General features: G+C 37.5%; 3 protein-coding genes across 5 annotated transcripts in view; 1 reads left to right on the top strand and 2 right to left on the bottom strand.

Annotated features, from left to right (window-relative positions):
- Nucleotides 1-1,116: 1,116 nt before the first annotated feature.
- LOC108790185 (gamma-crystallin 1-like) lies at nucleotides 1,117-5,545 on the bottom strand. The gene is made up of 3 exons (XM_018560396.1): nucleotides 5,537-5,545; nucleotides 2,739-2,980; nucleotides 1,117-1,393 (listed from the first exon to the last, which is right to left on the bottom strand). Exons 1-3 carry the CDS (start codon nucleotides 5,543-5,545, stop codon nucleotides 1,117-1,119), a joined length of 528 nt encoding a protein of 175 aa, XP_018415898.1.
- Nucleotides 5,546-9,435: 3,890 nt separating this feature from the next.
- The window catches only part of CUNH2orf80 (chromosome unknown C2orf80 homolog), a 30,987-nt gene continuing 20,054 nt past the window's right edge, over nucleotides 9,436-20,368 (bottom strand). Inside the window, exons 7-9 of the mRNA XM_018560410.1 lie at nucleotides 16,759-16,846; nucleotides 15,007-15,098; nucleotides 9,436-9,545 (exon numbers count right to left, since the gene is read on the bottom strand). Coding sequence (XP_018415912.1) covers nucleotides 9,462-9,545; nucleotides 15,007-15,098; nucleotides 16,759-16,846 — 264 coding nt within the window. The 3' untranslated portion in view covers nucleotides 9,436-9,461. The remainder of the gene's footprint in view (nucleotides 9,546-15,006; nucleotides 15,099-16,758; nucleotides 16,847-20,368) is intronic.
- The window catches only part of LOC108790200 (gamma-crystallin 1-like), a 12,014-nt gene continuing 3,476 nt past the window's right edge, over nucleotides 11,831-20,368 (top strand). Inside the window, exon 1 of one of the 3 annotated variants that reach the window (XM_018560414.1) lies at nucleotides 11,831-11,839. In XM_018560414.1, the coding sequence (XP_018415916.1) occupies nucleotides 11,831-11,839 (9 nt within the window). Of the gene's footprint in view, nucleotides 11,840-15,384; nucleotides 15,400-20,225; nucleotides 20,235-20,368 lie in introns of those variants that run through there. The other 2 variants (XM_018560411.1, XM_018560413.1) reach the window with 2 other exon arrangements.

Here is a 20,368-nt window from a genome sequence, read left to right as displayed (position 1 = left end):
CCTCACTTCCTGTTTACTAAAATGTAGTCAGTAGGACAGAAAGCCAGGGTAATCTAAAGTTGGGTACACATGCTTTGAATTTTTGCTGGTTCCTGATGAACTGGACAAAATTTGTTCCATGGGTGCCACAGTCAGCACCCTTCCGCCTGGCATCCCTCAATCATTTGATTGCAAGGATCTGGCTGTAAAATTTCTCGGCCGAATGGAACTAGCAGCCCATTTGGGTATTCTGACGGCGGCAGCCGGGCACTGTCAGAATACAATGCAAACTGCACCATCGCTAGTAAGTATTGATGGAGGAATCTGTTCTATTTTTTTCATTCAGCCTGAGGGTTTAATGAAAAAATAGAACCCTGCCTATCCCACTTCAGACAGCACTAAAAACCCTTCACCCTCCTGTTTAAAACTAAAAAATAGTTTGGGCCAGACTTTAAGGTTATGCAGTCTTTTTGCAAATGACAAAAAATTAAATCAGGCAAAGAATCAATGCAATATATGCAGAGTTTTATTTAATGTAGCATTACCCTCTATTTTAAATATGGTTTCTAATGTGTTTTCAGATCCTACTTCTGGAACTTCAGGAGACTGGGCAGCAGATATTGGCATCAAATTTTCTTATACCTATGAACTAAGAGATGAGGGCCAGTATGGATTCGAGCTACCAGCTGATCAAATTCAACCTACTTGTGAAGAGACATTCCTTTCTATGTTGTCAATGTTTGAATATATAGATGAACAATATCTAGGACCTATAATACCTCCTGAAGGTGGTGCAGTGGCTATCACTTCCCTCTGGCTTAATATGCTTCTCTCATTTGCTGTCTGCATATACTGTGCTCTGATACATTAATTACATAAGAATATTATTTATACTTATGGAAAGCACTTCAAAACATTTTATAGTGCGGTTATAATTGCAAAATCAATCATATTACCTTTACCCTTTTTCAATTTAGATAATACAATGGTACTATAGTGTTTAAAAGTTTAATGAAGCTTAGCTCTTATTTTACCTATTTATGATGCACTAAATATAACTGCATTAAAATACAGATTCCAATCTTAATGGTTCATTTTTTTATTAGCAGCATTTAAAGGTGTGCATTGTTTATTAATTTAATGGAAGTCTACAGCTCTTCGGAAAGAACCAACTCTGCTGTTAACACCACCCCAGTCACTGTATCTTCTGTACTCTCCAGGTCTCAGGTAGTACTGGCGTCCCTTGTAGTTGGGCTCCTCATAGAAGATCCAGTGTCCTTCAAGAACATTGCAGGAGTGGATGTCATGGTAGCGGAATTTTTCATACACTTGTGGGCAATCTTCGGTAAACTCCATCATCTGGCCTTTGAAGTCTTCTCTCTCATATACTCTAATCTTGCATGAAGTTTGCTGGAAGAGACATAAATAGATTAGAAACAGGTCTCTACTTTCAGAAAGAAGGTGGAAAACACACTCCTAACTGCTGTTCAGAACCCAACTGGATAGCTGTTTGGAAAGCTCCACCAACCACTCTGATGCTTCCAACATTTAGAGTTCTTCAGCTTCTATCAGTTTAAAATAGATAAACCCACTGAAGGGAGATGGGCTCCCAATGCTGGGTAATTCAAATTGATGTAAGTCAAGCAGTCCTAACTATTGATAGCTCAGAGATGCTCAGTATTGATATGCAAACAACTGATCAATTAGCAGCTTTCTGTGTGTAGATGTGACACAGTGTTTTGTATTTTTAGTGCAGGGAACACATTATACAATGCAGCCATTTTTAGAATTTCAGTATTGTGTCCTGACAAACTAAAGATAACTCTAACATTGAACCTCAGGCAGGGGAGGGCCAGCAGTGTTAGGCTTTGTTGCATTGCTATGTTGTTAGTCTAACACCGGTGTCATGCTTATGGGGGGATTGAGCACATAAATTCCTTAATCAGTATACTACTAGATCATGACTGTCCAATCACTCAAGAGCACAAATGTGATATGTAGCCACATGAAATCAGTACTCATGGTACTCTACACCTCCAGCCCATTTTTCAGACGAAAGTCTCATTAGGTACAGTTACCTTATTGTGGCACCAACTTATTTTATTTCATGGCACACCCTCAGAAGTAGCATCCATTTATTTTCACTTCCTACAAAATTCCTGTCATCAAACATATATTTTTTTACACATAGGGCTTCATGTATAAAATTTCCACCCAGTGTGTATGAACATTTCTGACGTAGGAACAAATTTTGGTGGACTACAGAAAGTGTACTGCACAAAGTGTGCTGCAGTACCACAGACTGTTGTGGCCATAAATAAATGTGTGTTGTGTTCATGGCTTATTGAAAATACACATTTTCACATATACTGTATATGCTAAAAACTGTACAGGGTGATTTGTAACTGAGGAATGTTTAGTTGAAGAAAGGAAACTGTTATTTGTTCATCACTGTTATCATTCAACACTGTAAATTTCCTTGATGTTGAAAGTGTTAAAACCCAAGTCTTCTTGCTATCGTGGTCATTGGTAAAATCAGTCACTGGCTTCTAACATATATTAATGACTGGAGTAACAGGATCACCCTGCTGTAAATCTTGCCAACTGGTGCATTTGTGTTGGTTGGAATTGGCTTTTTAACATAATCTTTATTGTAATGCCTATATATGATACACCCCATTTCATAGCAATAGCACATGATATTAAAGCAGACAAAACGTGAAAAAAGCTATTAGGGCATATTTCCTCAAACAGTTACCTGGGGGATAATCCTGCAGGATCTCACAGAGTCCCCAAAGCCCATGCATTGCTCAAAGTCAGGATATTCTCCCCTTTTCAAAAAAAACTGGCATCCTCTGTAGTTTGGGAACTCATAGACCATCCAGTTCCCATGTTCAACACGGATTGAGCCACATCGGTTAAAGAAGGAAAGCAAGTCAGAGCTATCAGCGCTACACTCATAAGAGCGGCCCTGAAAGTTTCTGTCTTCGTAGAAGATGATCTGGAGGGGACAAGAAAAATTACTTTATTTAAAGTAGTATAAAACAACTAAAATGTAATCAACATTTCACTGCCATTGGACTAACCACAAATGTAGAGGGAGGGTTACATTTCACTGCCACTGCACAGACCAGCAATGTGGTTGGGAGGGGAGTTTGAAATTCACTGCAACTGAACTGACCACAAATGTAGATGGAGGGTTACATTTCACTGCCACTGCACTGAGCACAAATACATGGGGGGTTAAATCTCACTGCCACTGCACTAAACACCAATCCTTGGGTTTTAAAATGATTTACTGCACTGGTCACTAATTGGGGTGGGGGGTTGCACTTTAGCACAAGTGTTGTGTGTGTGTCGGGGTTGGGGGGGGATCAACAGCACTGCCACTGACACTAATGCTGAGAGGTTATTAACATGGTCAGTGACACCAATGCTTGAGATTATTATTGTGTTCACTGACACCAATGCTGGGGGGTTGTTATTGCGCTCACTGACACCAATGCCGTGTGGTGTTTTACTGCGGCCACTTACACCAATTCTGGGGGTTATTATTGTGGTGACTGACACCAATGCTGAGAGATTATTATTGTGACACCAGTTCTGGGGCTTGTTATTGCAATCACTGATACTAACGTAGGGCATTATTACTGAGGTCAGTGACATCAATGGTGGGGGTTATTATTACTGCCACTGATACCAAAGCTGGGGAGGTCATATCATGGCCACTGCCACCAACAATGACTCCAATGACTATGAGATTCATTAAAACCAGTTGATTTTGAATAGGCTGCCTAACTCAATGTTATGTGTCTTAAGCAAAAAAAAACTCTTTTATTGTGCAGCTGGAAATGTAAGGGGTATACTTGAGACCCTCTGTTATTTTCAAGTTGCTCATCACTGGTCTAGGGGTAGAAGATTAGGCTATAATACTTACCTCATTGCTCGCTCCAGCAGGCATTCCACTATGCTGTAAGACCGGTCTTCCAAGTCACTTCGCTTTAGTGCTCCATCTGCCGGTCACACTCTGACATCATCACATTCAATGCAGGACCATCAGTCCTGCATTGAGCATTAAGACGAAGAGGGCCCGTCCACAACCCAGCATATTCCTTTAACCCTAGACGAAAAGAGCATTTAACCCTTGCACTGCTGCGGGGCACTGCAAGGGTTTCTTTTTTTTTTAAAGCGTAATATAACAGCTATGAATAACTCTACTCTACACAGCAAACTCAACCCAAATGCATAAAAGGTTCATTCCCCTTAAAAATATATATTTTAGTTTTCAGTAGAGTTGAGTTAAGTTCAAACAGCTTCCTGTTTCTTAGGAATTTCAATTATGTGAATACCAGTGAATACCAGTGGTGAGCCTGTCATTCTGAAGCCTGAAATACAGTAAATGTCTCCATTACAGAGATTTACCCTTACTTCCTATCCTGCTGACAAAGTTTTACCAAAACATGGGGTGATGGAAACCCCCCAACAGAAACACAGAAAGTTTTTTTTTTTTTTTTAGTAGAGCAGGGTAAGGGTAGAATCCCTGTTAGGTATCTCTGCCTGTGTCCCTGTTGAAGATGTTCCTGTACCTCTAGTCTAGTTAAAAGGTTTTCAGCAGGACAGAAAGTACGGGTAAATCTCTCTAAACATAGCCCTGGATAGCAGTAAAAACCTGACAGGAGTCCTGATCTTTCTTCACTCTTGTTTTCAAAATTGTCATCAAAGACCTGCATCCTTGCCAAATGTCTGAATGCACCATCTGCATATGTAGCAAAAGCTGCAAGATCTTACGGACCACCAGGATCTCTAGCTGCAGATCTATTTCACATTTGGATGCATTCATACCAATGGATGCTAGTTGTAATGCATGTTGGTGTGTGTCAATGCACCACATACACCAGTAAGTACCTGTGGTGATAAAAAAAAAAAATGGTCAGGTGCATTTGTCAGTATGTGGATGCATGAGCGTCTCTGTGTAACAAATACATACACATAGAAATACATGTATCACAACATGCATCAAGCAAAATAAGGTAATTTTCCCTCGAACAGTGATTATATTAAAACTTAAAAAGGGGGGTACAAGCTGTATATTCACTTTGCATAATGACCAAATAAAACATTTGATTACAGAGCATTGGTGTTCTACATAGGAATACTAACATATCAATTAGGGTTATTAACATATTTGTTTTTATGTTGTATAATAGTGCTAATATTCCACATTGTACGTGAGGTTTAAATGGATTAAAATAAAAAATGTATATAGATACTTCATATTCAAAATATGAATATTCAAAATTGAATGGTTATACGAACAGTTACAGTTATGCATATAGACGCAATTAAAACAAAATACTCTTTGCAACTAATCAAATCTGCAGTTGAAGGAAAACTAATTGTCTTTGTTTTAAATATCTTTTGGTGTGCTGTATTTAAATAAAACACAATTTTGCCGACCATATGCACTGTAATTATTATACTACTTTATAGATGGAAAAACATGCAAGGAAATATATTTAAAAGTATACATGTCATAAAAGAATAAATATCATATTACCTTTCCCATTGTGGCTAGTACTGGTGTCCAAATCACATTGTGTTCCCGGCAGTTGTCTCTTATATACTCTGCACAACTATAGGCTTTAAAAAGTGCACGAAAAGCAATTGAGGCCCCTTTCTGTCAGTAGATGTGAACCAGCTCTGCCTGTGTTCCATAGGGTGGTATGTATCCTTTGTACTTATCCATTGTTGGAGGGATTTTCATCTCATTGTTAATTAAGAAACATAATCATGTTATGAATCCATCAATAAATTAGCAGTGCAGCAAAGAACCAGCAATGCATGCAATGGATAATGAAATCGTGAGACACATACATACGAGATGTAATACTTTTTCTCAAGTTTATACTTTAAATCGAACGTATGAGGTTTTCCAGCAAAAAGCAGAAATGTATAACTTCTGTGATAAAGCAAGAGCATTGAATAAAACAGTACCGTATTTGCCGGCATATAAGACGACTCTGCGTATAAGACGACCCCCTACTTTTTGTGTTAAAATATAGGTTTTGGGCTATACTCGTCGTATAAGACGAGTATAGCCCAAAATAATGTTTAAATTCACTTATGAATCACTGCAGTGTGGTTTTGTGTATAAGGCCCCCTTCCCACTAAGCGACTTATCGCACGATTTCCGCCGCAATATCGCACATTTTTGCCGCGCGATATTGCGCGAAGTCGCCGGCCAATGCTATTTAATGGAGCTGTCTTAGCTCCATGTCGCCCGTCGCTTGTTGCTCATCGCTGTAGCCCCAGCAGGACCCTTTTTTTGTTGGATTTTGCGCAATTTTGCTATTTTTCAATGGAGTCCGACGGTGAAGGTCGCGCTACCGTCGCTGGATCGTCGCCCTGAACAGTCGCGCTATCCCGGCAGCGCGGATCTGCCGCTAAAGGTAAGTCGCTCAGTGTGAATGGGGCCTTATAATGAAGATTCAAGAAAGCTCCCATCACTCATTTTGTTAATTGCAAATGTTTAGCAGTGGCTTGTATCTAATGAAAGTCCCAGTGCAGCATGTAACAGAGTAATCATAGGATTTTGTACAATATGATTATTGGGTGTATGGCCAGCTTTGGTATTTCTTTTGCTTAGATTTCCTTTTATGCTTATTAACTTTTTTTTCTGAACAGTGTAGCTACATATTAGAATGGTAAGTTCAAAAGTATCCAGCTGGTAATTAAAAGAAAACTTGTATTCAAGTAGTTAAAATGTAGAAAATATAACCTACTCTATATAAAACATGATAACATACATTTGACAAAACTATCAAAATTACAGAATTCCACAGAAAAACAAATAACTATAATGTAGATACGTTCTTGTTTTTGTCCATATAATGTTTGCAGGGACATCTTATTGCATATGTATCTCATTTGTATCACAGGTTAGGCACGTTTATTTTTTATATATGCATAGTTTGGATTTCCCATATCGAAACAAAAAACTTTTTATTGTTATTTTATTTTATAACCACAATGGTAATATTATTGACTTTCCTAAAAATGAGATAAAATACATATGAACTTGTGTTCTTCTGGTAGTAGTATGTAGTCATAATATGACATGACCATTAAAAGGAGCAGGAACCATAGAAGCTTGTTGCCTACAAGAGCCCCAGTATTTAATAGTCATGGATGGCTCTACATGAAATATGAACAGATATTCATACAAATGGAGGTGCCTTCCCTATACAAAAAGTGACCGCTTTATAGTTTACTATTGCCATAGGCTCCTTTAAGGAGAGGCCAATGTTTCTTCCGGATCTTAAAAATTAGATGAGGCTAATTATATCTTTCTTTATTAATTACATTTCTACAAATAAACAAATTATATTAATAAACATTCAATATGTCCTTTTAATTGGGAGGGACTAAAAAGCATTTTGCAGCACTACTGTATTTACCTACTGTGCTTATGTTTTTATTTAGAGATCAGAGTCACAGCACAAATAATTATTCTGTAATTGAAATATGTACATTATAGTATTCTATAAAAACTATTTTATCACACACTACATGCATACATACATACATACATGCATACTGTACATACATAAAAGAAGTTCGGAATTGCAGATAGCTTGCCTTCCCAACATATCTATGTATAACCTCTGTTAAATAGGAAGACATCCCTCTCTTTATGCCTCTAAAGTGACCCTGCTTTATTGGACATGGGATATACACACTGTAAAAAAACAACAGCTTTACATTGGTAGTGTAGTCAAATTTATTAATAAAATTGAATGCTTTTCTTTTAGATATATGGATTTTTTTTATTAGAAGGGCTAATGTGCTAATATTCTTTGTGGAAACTATAAGGACACATCGTATACATTAATAAAACACAGTGATGAGATTTGCAGACAGCATGAGTAGTGCAAGACTAATAAATGTGGTGCATTTGTCCATTCCAATTAAATAGGATTCTTATTGCAGTGTTTTAGTGCAGTTTTCAGTGTAAAAGGTAAAATATCACTAACAGTAGCAATAAAGAACCGGGACTGTTAAAGGTCATTAGAAGATGTCTAGGGCTAGAGCAAGGAAGATCAAGATGAAGTACAAAATCTTGGTGCCAGGAAACAAAGCCATAGGACTACTGTATATCTGCATCACATAACCAGCTTTGTTTCCTGCCAGGACCAGTACCAGTAGTAGTGAAAAGGCTAATCATAATTTGCATGTAAAACTAATCGTATCACCTAATTCTGACAAATGTTTAGAACAGCAACAAGACTTTCTTTGAAAAATGGGGCAAACATGACACACAGGAAGCATTAGGAATCAGCAGACTGAACAATTATAATGTGGCCCACAGTATTGTGTAAAGTACAGGTTCCTTCTACAAGACTTTGTCATTAAAAAGTTTTAAAAAACTTGTTTCTGTCAGATAAGAAAATAGGCAGGTAATCCCAAAGCAGAGGACACAACAAGAACACACTGGAAGGCAGGGGATGATTATGAATAGATAATGAATAGACTTATAGTAAAAGGTATATAAAATCAAACCACGAACTAGAAGGCCAAAAAGAAAGAAAAATCATGGATAAAACTAGGCAAAACTGGAAACCATGGCCATGTGGTGTTCAGTAACTACTCTGTTTCCCCGAAAATAAGACCTACCCCAAAAATAAGACCTAGTACTATTTTTGGGAATTGCTAAAATAAAAGACCAACCCCGAAAATAAGACCTACCCCAAAAATAAGACCTAGTACTATTTTTGGGAATTGCTAAAATAAAAGACCAACCCCGAAAATAAGACCTAGTTGGGACAGTGGTGGCATAAGGGGGAACTTGAAGAAAGGCGGGAGAGAATCAGCGGTGCCAACAAAGCCAGCGCTAGAGGAAGCGAGGCGGCACCGGAGGGAGCAGAGCCGCATAAGCCGATGCCTCCTCTAGCGCCGCCTCCTGTCACAGGTGGAGTGATACCAAAGGCGCCTTTGAGGAATCAATAGTGAAAGTGCGCTTCGCTCATTCTGGCCAGTGATTGGTTACCAAATTGCTCTTGGAAAGGTACGGCACCCTTGATTGCCCTGACCACCATATTTGTTTACATGAATAAGTGTGGATTGTTGTACATTTAAAAAAAAGACCTACCCCGAAAATAAGACCTAGTGTATTTTTTTGAGCCCAAAAAAATATAAGACAGTGTCTTATTTTTGGGGAAACACGGTATGATCTGGAAGGAAGATCACATCACAAAACACACAAGCAATCTTTTGAGGAGGGAAGACATTCATAAATACCTCAAACAATGCAAGAACAAGACACAGCTGGCAAGAACAGACTAGAAATTCGGCTCTGATTCATCCTCTTGCCTAGGCTTCAGTTTTTGGCCAAATGATCAATGGGAGTACTGCACTGAATTACACTGCACTGTGTTTACCATGCAATGCTATGTGTTAAAATATGATAAATGTTCTCAGTTTCTTTATGGATTTATATCACTTTCAGTTTTTGCTGTAGTGTCTTCTTCGGTCTCAGAGACAGTTGATGTTTCTTCACTTTCTGAATCCTGTTACAAAAAAGGAATGGTAGGAAAATTATATGTATCCAAAATCATGTTGGGGCCACAACACACAGACTTATTATTAACTACATTTCTAACAATCTTCAAAAATGACACATATAATAAAACACACTTACTTTAGACAACTCCATTAATTTACTTATGGCCTTTTCACTGACCACAAAGGGGATATTTTTTCCACTGAACAATGTAAGATGCACTACAATTTCCACTGTTTGTGTTTCCTTTTTGGATATTAATATTATTATTATTAGTAGTTTCATAATTATTAGTAAAATAATGTTGTTATTGTATATAGAGAAGGGGCAATGGTAAAACAATGCTATGAGTGTCAAATAGACTGGGTATGTCATATTTATTATTATATTTACAACTAACTGATCATCTTAATGTTCACTGAGCTGTCGATGTAATACCTAAGCAGATATTCTCTGAGACATGAAAATTACTTCAAGAGTTCCTTTGTATTAGAAAGGTTAAGAAAGGCTAGTTTATAGAATGGCCACTAAAATTCTTAAGATAGTTTGCTAACAGTATAACTAAAATATAACTATAAATATTCTAAATTAAACTTTCTTTTTTAATTTAACAATGATTTATAGGTATATTTTATATTATTGTCTTGTAATATTCACCCACAGTTCAATTTTAGTTTGTTCACTGACGGACATTTGTTTCCCGAATTTTCTGAAATTTAGTAAAATCTATTAACACCTCTGTGATGATAATGAGGTCTGGTGGACCCCCAGAATGGGAAAGTCCTACTGAACACAGTGCCATCCTCATTTCTGCATAAGTCAGCAACAAAAACAGTCAGATTAAAAACATATGCCTGTGGTGGAGAAGGTGAAAAAACTTTAAAAATTCCACAGACTAGATTGAACATCCTTGAAAAGAATAACACAGTCATCTCAAGACACAAAGCAGAGCCATCATAATTACCATTAAAACATTCCAGTTAAAGCATCTTTGACAGGACACAGGACCGCTAAGAGTTATGCAGCAGTGTCATAAAACCCCAGCAGTTTGTAAACCTCACTTAAGCCAGAGCATGCTAACAGTTGTTCTAAATAGTTGTAAAACAAAATAGTTTGTTCAAATACACTTTGAGTCTGCTTTTTTTTAACCTGCCATAAACTGCCAGAACCAAACTCTCTATATATAATCCATAATTCCTGCTATAAAAATGTATAAGAAAATACAAACCAGACACCAAACACGCCTATATTACAAGGAGCAGAAGAGTAATAAAATACATTAGATCTCCTAAGCAAACTATGCATAGAATTTATATGATACTTAGGATGTTATTCACTATTGAGCCAAAGGATACAGCCAGTGACTTTGAAACCTCAGATTGTACAAAACCAAGACCAAGGGAACATTGCCAAGTACCTTTTCACTTTTAACCCTGTTTATTTTGTTGTTACTTACTCTCTGTTTTGTAATATATTGTCTGAAACATTTCCTTATACCATTTTCTTGTCTGTTCATTAAAACAATATTTTAAATCATTAAGCTGAATCTCAGACTGCCCTAAATCACAAATTAAAGGATCCTTACCTCTTTAAAGAAAGCTACCATATTGAAAGTTCTGTTACATTCTTGCCCATGCATTTCGGCAAGTATAACAGACATTTCTTAAACGTCAGAATTGCTACAGCGGATTTTGTGAATGGTGTGTGTATCTGTTAATACACATGGCGAATGCTACCATTTGTGTGTGTAAAGGGTTAACTGTGAAGTTAACCTGCCCCAGTGACGTTTACTCTCAGTCTGCTGGCACCTAGATTGTTGCCCCATGAGCTGGAAAATCTCTACACAGGGTGATGTTGAGCGTGTAATACATTGCACCCTCTACTGACAGCATATCCTGTGCTAGTGTCTGCCTCACAACCTCAAAGTACTGTATAATAGACCTGGCCCCAAATGTACCTGCTGTGATTACAGCCAAATAGGTAAATTTTTGTTTCATCAGACCCACTTTATTCTGAAATATTTCTGGCTTATCTAAGGGGTATAATTATGAAGCGGTGAATGTGACTTACCAAACATTCACTGGTGGTGAATAAATCACTTTCATTTGAAACACATGCCGTAGAAAGATTCACCTGCAGTGAATATTTGGTAAATGTCAGATTTGCTGCTTTAAAAATACACCACTTAGTGTTTATCATCATTGCGTAAGCAGCACAGCAGTACTGCATAGTTGAACAATTTGCCATCACTCTCAGGACAGCCAAGTCTTCCTGAAGGTCCTTTGCAGTAATATGGGCAGGGTTTTTCGCACATATGTCAAGTCTTCAATAGTTCTATTTTGGTTTTTCCTTGGAATCTTTTTTAACTTGAACAGTTCCATTTCCATGTCCTCACAACATACTGTAACGTACTCACCCATCCGCCGGTCCCGGCGCGTCCAGGAGTCCCGTCGGGGATCCTGTGACGTCACTGGAGCCGACGTCACTGGGCTCCTCCTCCTTCCTCTCCTTAAGTCGGTGGATCCACTTGCCTGGCGTTCGTGCAAGGTGTGTGACGCCAGGCAAGTACCTCCGCGGCACATCCCATCTAACCCAAGTGTTGGACCGGACAGAGCCCCTTCCACAGCGGCCAGGCATCGCCACTCTCCTCCCTGACAGTCGGCCTTCTCATCTCCTGAGCCACCATTGCTTTAGCAGCTCTCACTCCAGCTGGGACATCTCTGCTTGCGTTCCACTTTAAATCCACTGGGTGGCAGCAAAGGAGTGCTGAGCACTAACTGCCAGTACTTTATTTTGTTATTCTTCATATCCTTCATCTGCTTTTCAGTTGTCAATATTTTAAGATCCCCCATCACCTTCTCAGAGAAGCCCATGGTTGATGTTAGGTTTAGGCAACACTGCTTAACAAGTCTTACCAGCAGAGCATGTTTTGCAGGAAACTTCACATTTTCAAAGGTGGGGTAATAAGTGTCTAAGTAATGTAATCCAACTAATTCAGCTGTTATGGGCACAAAACATAAATTGTTGATGGGGCTTGGAAACGGGTTTGGAAAACATTGGTTTAGGGATTTTATTTATAGACTTGTCTTCACCTGACTTCAAGGCCTAAGAAGCCAATTACCGGTATGTCCTAAAACCCTACAAAAATAACACCAGCAGAACAAATGGAAAGGTGCTTATGCATATGTCACATTTCATGCTGTACATTTTTTCCCCCAAAATTTAAATTCAGCGAATACTTAGTAAATTTGTATTATGCAATAAAGGTATTTGATTTTCTGTTAATTCCCTTTAACCAAAACATATATTTAACCAGAGGTGCCAAACATTTTTATAGCTGTATAATTTAGTCTGCAATAGTCAGGGACTGCCTGAAGATATATTTCAAAACACTGAAACATGCTGGAACATATAAACTTGGTTTAAAATTGGGAACTGTTGAGTTGGCTTTAGGTCTATTAGGCATCCATGAAACCCAGCAAGAATCAGTGGTGGTGCATTATCAATGTTTGAATTAATCTCAGCAGAAAAGAGGACAAAGACTGGTAAATAAAGAGGTGCAAGGAAAGGTTTTCTGAAACTCAACCTTCAGAAAGTATCAGGCTGCTATGAATACTCCTACCCATGCCCACTGGAAGAGTAAGAAGCTAACACAGCTAAAAAGCTAATGAAAGAGATCCCTGACTGGAATCGGCTTATGAAGTTCTCTTGAATATCTCTATTGGTATTGGGTGGCGGCCAGGATAACGAAAGCTGATATCCCCCGAGACAGTCAAGCAAAATTTCTTAAAGTTTGGGAACCCTGGCTGAATTATGTGCTTCCCTCGAACACAACTGGCCTCCACTAATTTGGAATTTGGGGCCTGTTGGGGTGCCAGGCGTGTAAATGTGTGTCTTGCCCTTTCCCCTTTTGGTTCTTCCCTTTGTTTTTCTTTGTTTCTTTTTTTCCCTGTTTTTGTCTCACATGTATGTTTCCCCTTGTCCTAGTTTTGTGTTACTTGTGTTAATTTAGGAAGAGTCTCCTGTTATACTGTACAAGGGCTGCTTTTTCGGGCTATCTGGTACCCAAATCTGTTAGGACACAACTGAATATGTGGGGATGTACTCTCCTTTCATTTTGTTTAGTTTCTGTGTGATTTCGTACTTGTTCTTTGTGCATCTTCAATATGTTGCCCTTGCACAGGCTATGCCGGTTTATCTTTATAGTTGTTCTTGACAATAAGAATAACAATATAGCAGCGAAAAAAAGACCTGCTTAAGTAGAGTAAAACATGATAAATCCCACCATATCTTTGAAATTTGTTAATACAACAAAACAATTCAGCAAATAACTTTACTTTGGGACAAGATATGCATGTTAATACTGTGAATACTGATGCTTGTTCTATAGTTTTTAAGAATTTATAGTGGGCAATATTTTCATAGTTTTTATGCATTTTAGGGTTGAGGAGTGCTTGCAATATTAGAAAAGAGAAATAAGTTTTATTGCAACTAACAGTTTCCTTGTAAGTATGGTTCAATGCATTAGCAAAAATAAAAGATACTGTTCCACAATTTGTTTCAGTTGCACGAAAGATGATTATATCTGCTCAGCTTCAGCATAATTTGCAGATCATAGAAGTACAGAGAAACAATGAAAGAATATGAGATCTGGCAAATCAAGAAAACTCTGCCAGAAATTGACACTTTCCCTTACAGTCTGGTGGAAGAATTGAAGTTATACATTGATACAAGTCACCCATTTCATCTAAAAATGGATAAATTAACTGATGATCACACATTTATGGAGTATTGGCAAATTCTGTCAAATGAGCGCTTATTGGGAAAAGAAGCAATCAGATAGGTTGGAATAGCTAGTCTAATAACTATTGTCTTACTCCTGATGAGCCATCATTAGCAATGCCCCTCTCTTTTTCTCCACCAACCCTCTACATAGCATTGAACAACCATTTTTGTTTAGACACAGTTGCCTGTGGGTAGCCAGATCACGCTTGCATATCCAACCACCCTCTAATGTCTATGTTATCTTTGTGTTCCTTGGTGACAGTTTACTAACATTTATGGTAAAAGGATCACATATTAAAAAGGCAGTATAATGTGGAGGAGAAGACATAAAGACCCATGCCCTAACTTAAGGTTTAACCTCAGTAACAGGTTTGCTGAGTAATAAAAGTTGCTCTTCCTGTTATTGTAAACTTTGAAGACATTTAATTTCTTTTACATACATACCTGGAGATGCTAAACAATAAACATCGTTACAAGACTGCACAAGTTCTATATAATCAGGTAAAAGAAAATATAGCCCTAAATTCCAAAAACTAGAAAGAACACCATAGTAAATAAACAGCTAATTTGTCTTAAATGATTTTTGTAAGACATTTAATCACTTTCAATTAAATAAGTGTGATGTAGTTTTCTCTTGAATATAATTGTGAGTAAAGTCAACACAATAACTGCCCACTACTCACAGGTTCATGATGATCTGTTGCTAGAACTTTTGAGTTTTGTTCTTCAGTCATGCCGTTTTCATTTCTACCGAGGTACCTGCAAAATCTGGCACCTGCAAGAGAAAACAGCATTTTCATTTAGGGCCTATTCAACTATTCAGCTTTTTTTCCTGTAGTAATACACATACATTTGATTGCATGATATGCATTTCACATATAAATCTGATGTTTTTATATCGCTAGTTCACACCTATACCCTGTCGTTAACTGTGTTTTTAAAGTAAGACTGTAACAACCTATTACCACACATGCAAAAACACCAATGTATAGGTGTGAATGGGTCCTTAGGGAAAAATACATTTACGTTGTTTAGCAATTTAAAACAGAAACTAACGGTGGATGGCATTTGAAAGTGTAGACTTTTTTTATCCGAAAAAGCTTGAATATGCTTAGTGGACACTTTATTAGGTACCCTTGTCTAGTACCAGATATGGTTCCTTCTGCCTTCACAACAGTCTGAATTCTTCATGGATTCAACAAGGTGGCAGAAATGTTTCTCAAGTATTTCATCCCAGTCTGACAATAGCATGATATAGTTCTGACCCTACCACCTGCATGTCAGAATAGAGATAAATCAGATCAGCCAATAGTTCTCCATACTTCAGGTTTCCAGTTTTAATGATCTCATGCTCCCTATAATCTTTTCCTGTTTTAAGCTGCCAGGGGTGAAACCCAGTGTGGCCTTCAGCTGTTGTAGCCCATCTTCTTCAAGGTTCAATGTATTGTACATTCAGAGAGAACCTTCAGTATGTCTGTAGTAGAAAGAGGTTATGTGAGCAGTTGTGAACCTCCTTTCAGCTTGTACAAGTCTGGTCATTGGCTTTTCTTTGAAAGCTGCATTTGCCCACACAACTACCACTCGTAGGATGTTTTCGGTTTTACATTCTCTGTAAACTCTAGACTATAGTGCTTGAAAAGTCCATGAGGCCAGCAGTTTCCACTATGTTGCAACCATCATGCCTATCACCAAAAATAAGAGTAAAGATGCTTAGATTATGCATAAACAGGGGGACCTCTTAACTGCATCTGCATGCCCTATGTATCGTGTTGCATATCCATGATTTCTTTCATTGCAATATGCATTATCAAGCAAGTGTAGCTAAGAAAGAAGCCACAAACTGCATATAATTTAATACAGATAAGTCAACTTTATATGGGTAATAATACTACTGATGAAATTACAGCAGTGGGTTTCTAAAATTGTCACTGTAACTCGATATATAAAACCTGATCACTATGCAAACAATAAAAACACATTTTACATTTTCATGTTTGTATTTTATAAAAAATAAAATGGATTCCAGTTTTCCAACAGTGTGTAATTGTGTATAGTGATCAAGACTTCAGAGAAAGATTTTGAGAATCAGTTTTAAACTTCTAACTCCACACAAAAAAAAACTGTATAAAACGAGTTTTGCATCCTGATAGACATGTATTGAAATGCAAAACCTACCTGAAGTGAACAAAAGCCTGTCAACACAGGCCCTAAGGGTCTTATTATTTTCAGTGAAGCTTCTAGCCTGTATGTGATCTCAATGTCATAGCTGAAATAATGATCACTCCAACTGATTCACAATCATCAGTGGGGACCTGAACTCTCAGTGAAAGCCAAGACTTAGAGCCATCAACCAGCACAGTGTTAGCTAGTGGCTCTCAAAGGGACCCCTGTAACTGGCCAAATAACCCAAATCAGTAATTTCCTTCCATACTTACAATGCTTCAATGCATGTCTTGCTGCCTGGGGCGCTGTCAGCATGGCAGATGGATGCAGTGACAGGTTAAAGGGCTGGACCCAGTGACCCTGCAAGTAAACAGTTTATTTCAAAATGATTGTTGGTTATGTCATTTTACATAAAGCATGGTGACTAAAATGTGAAACATTCCATAACATATTAGGAACATAAAAATTGTTGATGTTAACATAAACAAGGTTGGCATAGAATCTTAAGTATGTAAACTTGTGTGATGGCCTACTTGACTTTATATAAACTAAATGCACTTTTTAGATAAGCAAAGACACTACATAGATAATCCTAAATTTTACTAATCTAATAGATTAGCTTTAAGGAAAATCTAAATGGTTTATGAACAGCTTCAGAATTGCTATTGTAGACCAATTTTTATTAACATTTTTTGAAATACCCCAACTCAACTGCAATGAAAAACTAAAATTAAATTATAACTATACATTTGAAATAGTCACCAATAAGACTGTTCAGTTGGGTTTTTTTTTAATACATATTTATACCTCTCACAGATCTCCTGAGAAAACTGTATAATATTTTTTGTATGTTACAATATTACAGTTAAAGATTAGTTGTGCAGCTCAGCTCTTCAATGTGCAGAGCATGTTTTTTGCATTTATTCTACAACATGTGTAATTATCTCCAGGCATTTATCATTGCACTGCTCCCTAAAATAGGTAGTAAATGGCATAATAGGTAATATACTAGAAGCCTGTCTAAAAAGCTCTATTTGTTCATTTACCTGTAATAGTATTTAACAAAAAAACATGTTTAAAATTTGGTTCAAGTTAGGATACACTGAATTACACATATCTGTGTCTATCAACATCATAAAAGCCAAGGTTTACCAAGCACCTTGGTGTGGGTCACTTAATCTTATGAGGAACTTTACCCATATTTTTAAAATGACAAACAAAGGCACCTTTAGAATGTTTAGTAATGACATTCTACAAATAGTTACTTCTAAATAATTGCAGGCTTTTTATTCTTTGCACACCTTATTTTTATTTTCCTCCCCAGTGTTCTCATGGTGGCCACTTTTACTAAGGGCAGATTAATTCATCTCCCTTTACTGTGACTATGACATGTGACCATGCACATCATCTCAGGGGGGGGGGAAATGCCTTTCCCCGAGGTCTTGCAAGATTTTGCAGTTTACAGATAAGGTTTCCCAGCTACATTTCCCAGGCTACATCACTAATGCCTAAGAGGATCAGGAAGTGGAAAACAGTAATTGTAAGTGCAAGGAAAATATGTTTGTTTATCCAATTAATATAGGATGATTATATATTAGCATGTAGAGCTGCATGCTGATGTGATTGTTAGTGAAAGGGGATAAAGGTCCACTTTAAGTATTCTTTGTTCCAGGTAATACTGTATATTATCATGCACCAACCAATTGTGTTTGTTTTCCAAACAATCCATTAAGTTTTTAAATAACTAACAATACTGATATCTAGTTGTTTTTTTTTCATATTCACATATGATGAATTTACTATAAGAAGCAATGGTACCCCCCAGGCCACATTGGTAGAACCCTTGGGGTACAAATTGCACTAAAATCCAGAGAAAATTTTCACTCAAACCCTAAAAAACATACCGGTGATTTATGAGTTTTTGTGTGTGTTTGTTTAATAGCGTGCAACTTATTCCTTGAAATTACAGTTGTCAGAATGCTAGTTCCTGTCTGATACACAAACAGTAATACTAAATTATTTCAAGTTGATTAAGGTAATTAAAATTTGTCATTCCGTTATCAGTTTCTTTTTACATTTTTTTTGCATTGTATTCTATTGGTATGCAATACCAATAAAAAAAAGTAACCAACTAAACATGTAAGAGTAGATCTAAACCTTAACTGGATGACAAAACATATGAAGACAAAAAGTGCCAGAAAAGACCACTCCACTGAAGGGTTCACAAGTAAAAGTTCTAGATGTTCTGGTGAAGGGGCCATGACCCCGGAAACGCATCAACGCAGGCATTCCTTGCTGGCACACAGGAAGGTCTGTGCAGCTCTCACTTGCCTCATCCTAGTTTGCTGCATAAGTTACATCCTCTGCTTTTCAAAGCTCATGTCTATCTACTCTTCTTAGTACAATTCTTATTCCTTGCCTCTATTTTAATAAAATCTATCTACACTAAGGAAGGCGCCCCTTGTTTGTGTTTTCTTAACCGGATGACATTTAAGCTGGTTGTACACCATTATATTTTCTTTGTTCAACCTGTGGACTGAGTGAAGAAATTACAGCAGATTCCTCCATCAATGCTTACGAGCGTGGATGGAGGAATTCCCTGCTGTTTGTATTGTATTACCTGAATAGAGTTAAAACCTGATTGACTGCCAGCTCCGTTTGGCCAAGAGTTTTCCAACCAGCATCTTCAATCAGCTAATCAAGAAATGCGGGCAGAAGGGTGCGGAAAGGGGCACCCACTGTGTGAATTTTGGGCTGTTTATCAGGAACCGGCTGAAATTATATACTTGCATAAAGTGCTGTGTATGATAAACTATTTATTTTTTTCCTTTAAAAAATACCTGTTTTCACCTCTTCTCATCCTTTTGTACATAGTAGCACTTTTGATCTTGAGCCTCTTTGCTGCCATTACCTATCCACATGCAGTCACTCTACTGGAGGATGCATGTCATTGTTCAGGATGGGCCTCCTGATGGTGACAATGGTATGACCACTTATAGTCTCTACCAGACATGCATGTGACATAGGGATAATGCAGAAAAAATTTGGGATGATAGGGATGGAGCATTGTCATATACTGTATTACATGAAATGCTTGAACATGGACACTGATGGCAGGATCACCAGAGACTATTTTAATGAAACCTGTAAGATAACATAAACATAACTACAAATGACTTAAGAATGTCATAAACTTGATGAGATTTGGTTGACTATATTTAGGTTAACCTTTTTTTCCCCCTAACTTATAATAAAATCAGTATTTGTGTTTTCTAAGAAAATACATTTGTGATCATACACAGAAATCCCTCTTGTTGTATTTTTTATACTTCTTAGGCCTGTTTTTCTGCATTAAAAATAACTAGTAAAATGTTTTTTTCAAATTGAGCCTGATACCTTGCTTCAGTATGCTCGAACCAGCTAGCACCGCTACCAATGGTTAGTCACAAAATACCCTATTAAATCTGCTGACCCCATGTATGATGCCTGACATAGTCTCTTTGTTTTCGGAATGCTACAAAGCGGATTTTGCCTAAGCATTGACTACAGAAAGAAAATTCTCCAATAAAGCGTGACAGTCTGTGTAGGTCTCTTTTGCTGAGTAAACTACTTTATGTGATGGATACAACTAGCTTGCTGTATAACTGCCCTGTTCATACACAGGAGTATATAAGGGATCCCAAAGCCACTGTCAAAACAGTGTTCAGTCAAAGCATTCGCTAACAGCAGGACAGCCAGGATGGGAAAGGTAATATATTTCACCTTGCTTTGTCTCAGGGTTACCACTGTGTGACAAAAAGGACAGCTTCAATATGTGACATTAGTGTTGCTTCACATTTATAGTAATTTTGTTTAACTCGAAACAGTTATAGCACAAAACCA

The sequence above is a fragment of the Nanorana parkeri genome, unplaced genomic scaffold (assembly GCF_000935625.1).
Source record: "Nanorana parkeri isolate BGI_ZX_2015 unplaced genomic scaffold, ASM93562v1 scaffold453, whole genome shotgun sequence".
Lineage (NCBI taxonomy): Eukaryota > Metazoa > Chordata > Amphibia > Anura > Dicroglossidae > Nanorana > Nanorana parkeri.
Note: the sequence above shows the minus strand (reverse complement) of the source record. Positions and strands in the feature narration are given on the sequence as shown.

Bases quoted from the DNA above. Each gene is read 5' to 3' on its own strand.
- LOC108790185 (XM_018560396.1), bottom strand. The intron at 1,394-2,738 runs GGTAACTGTTTG...TTTATGTCTCTT, and splicing joins TCCTGCAGGATTATCCCCCA to CCAGCAAACTTCATGCAAGA.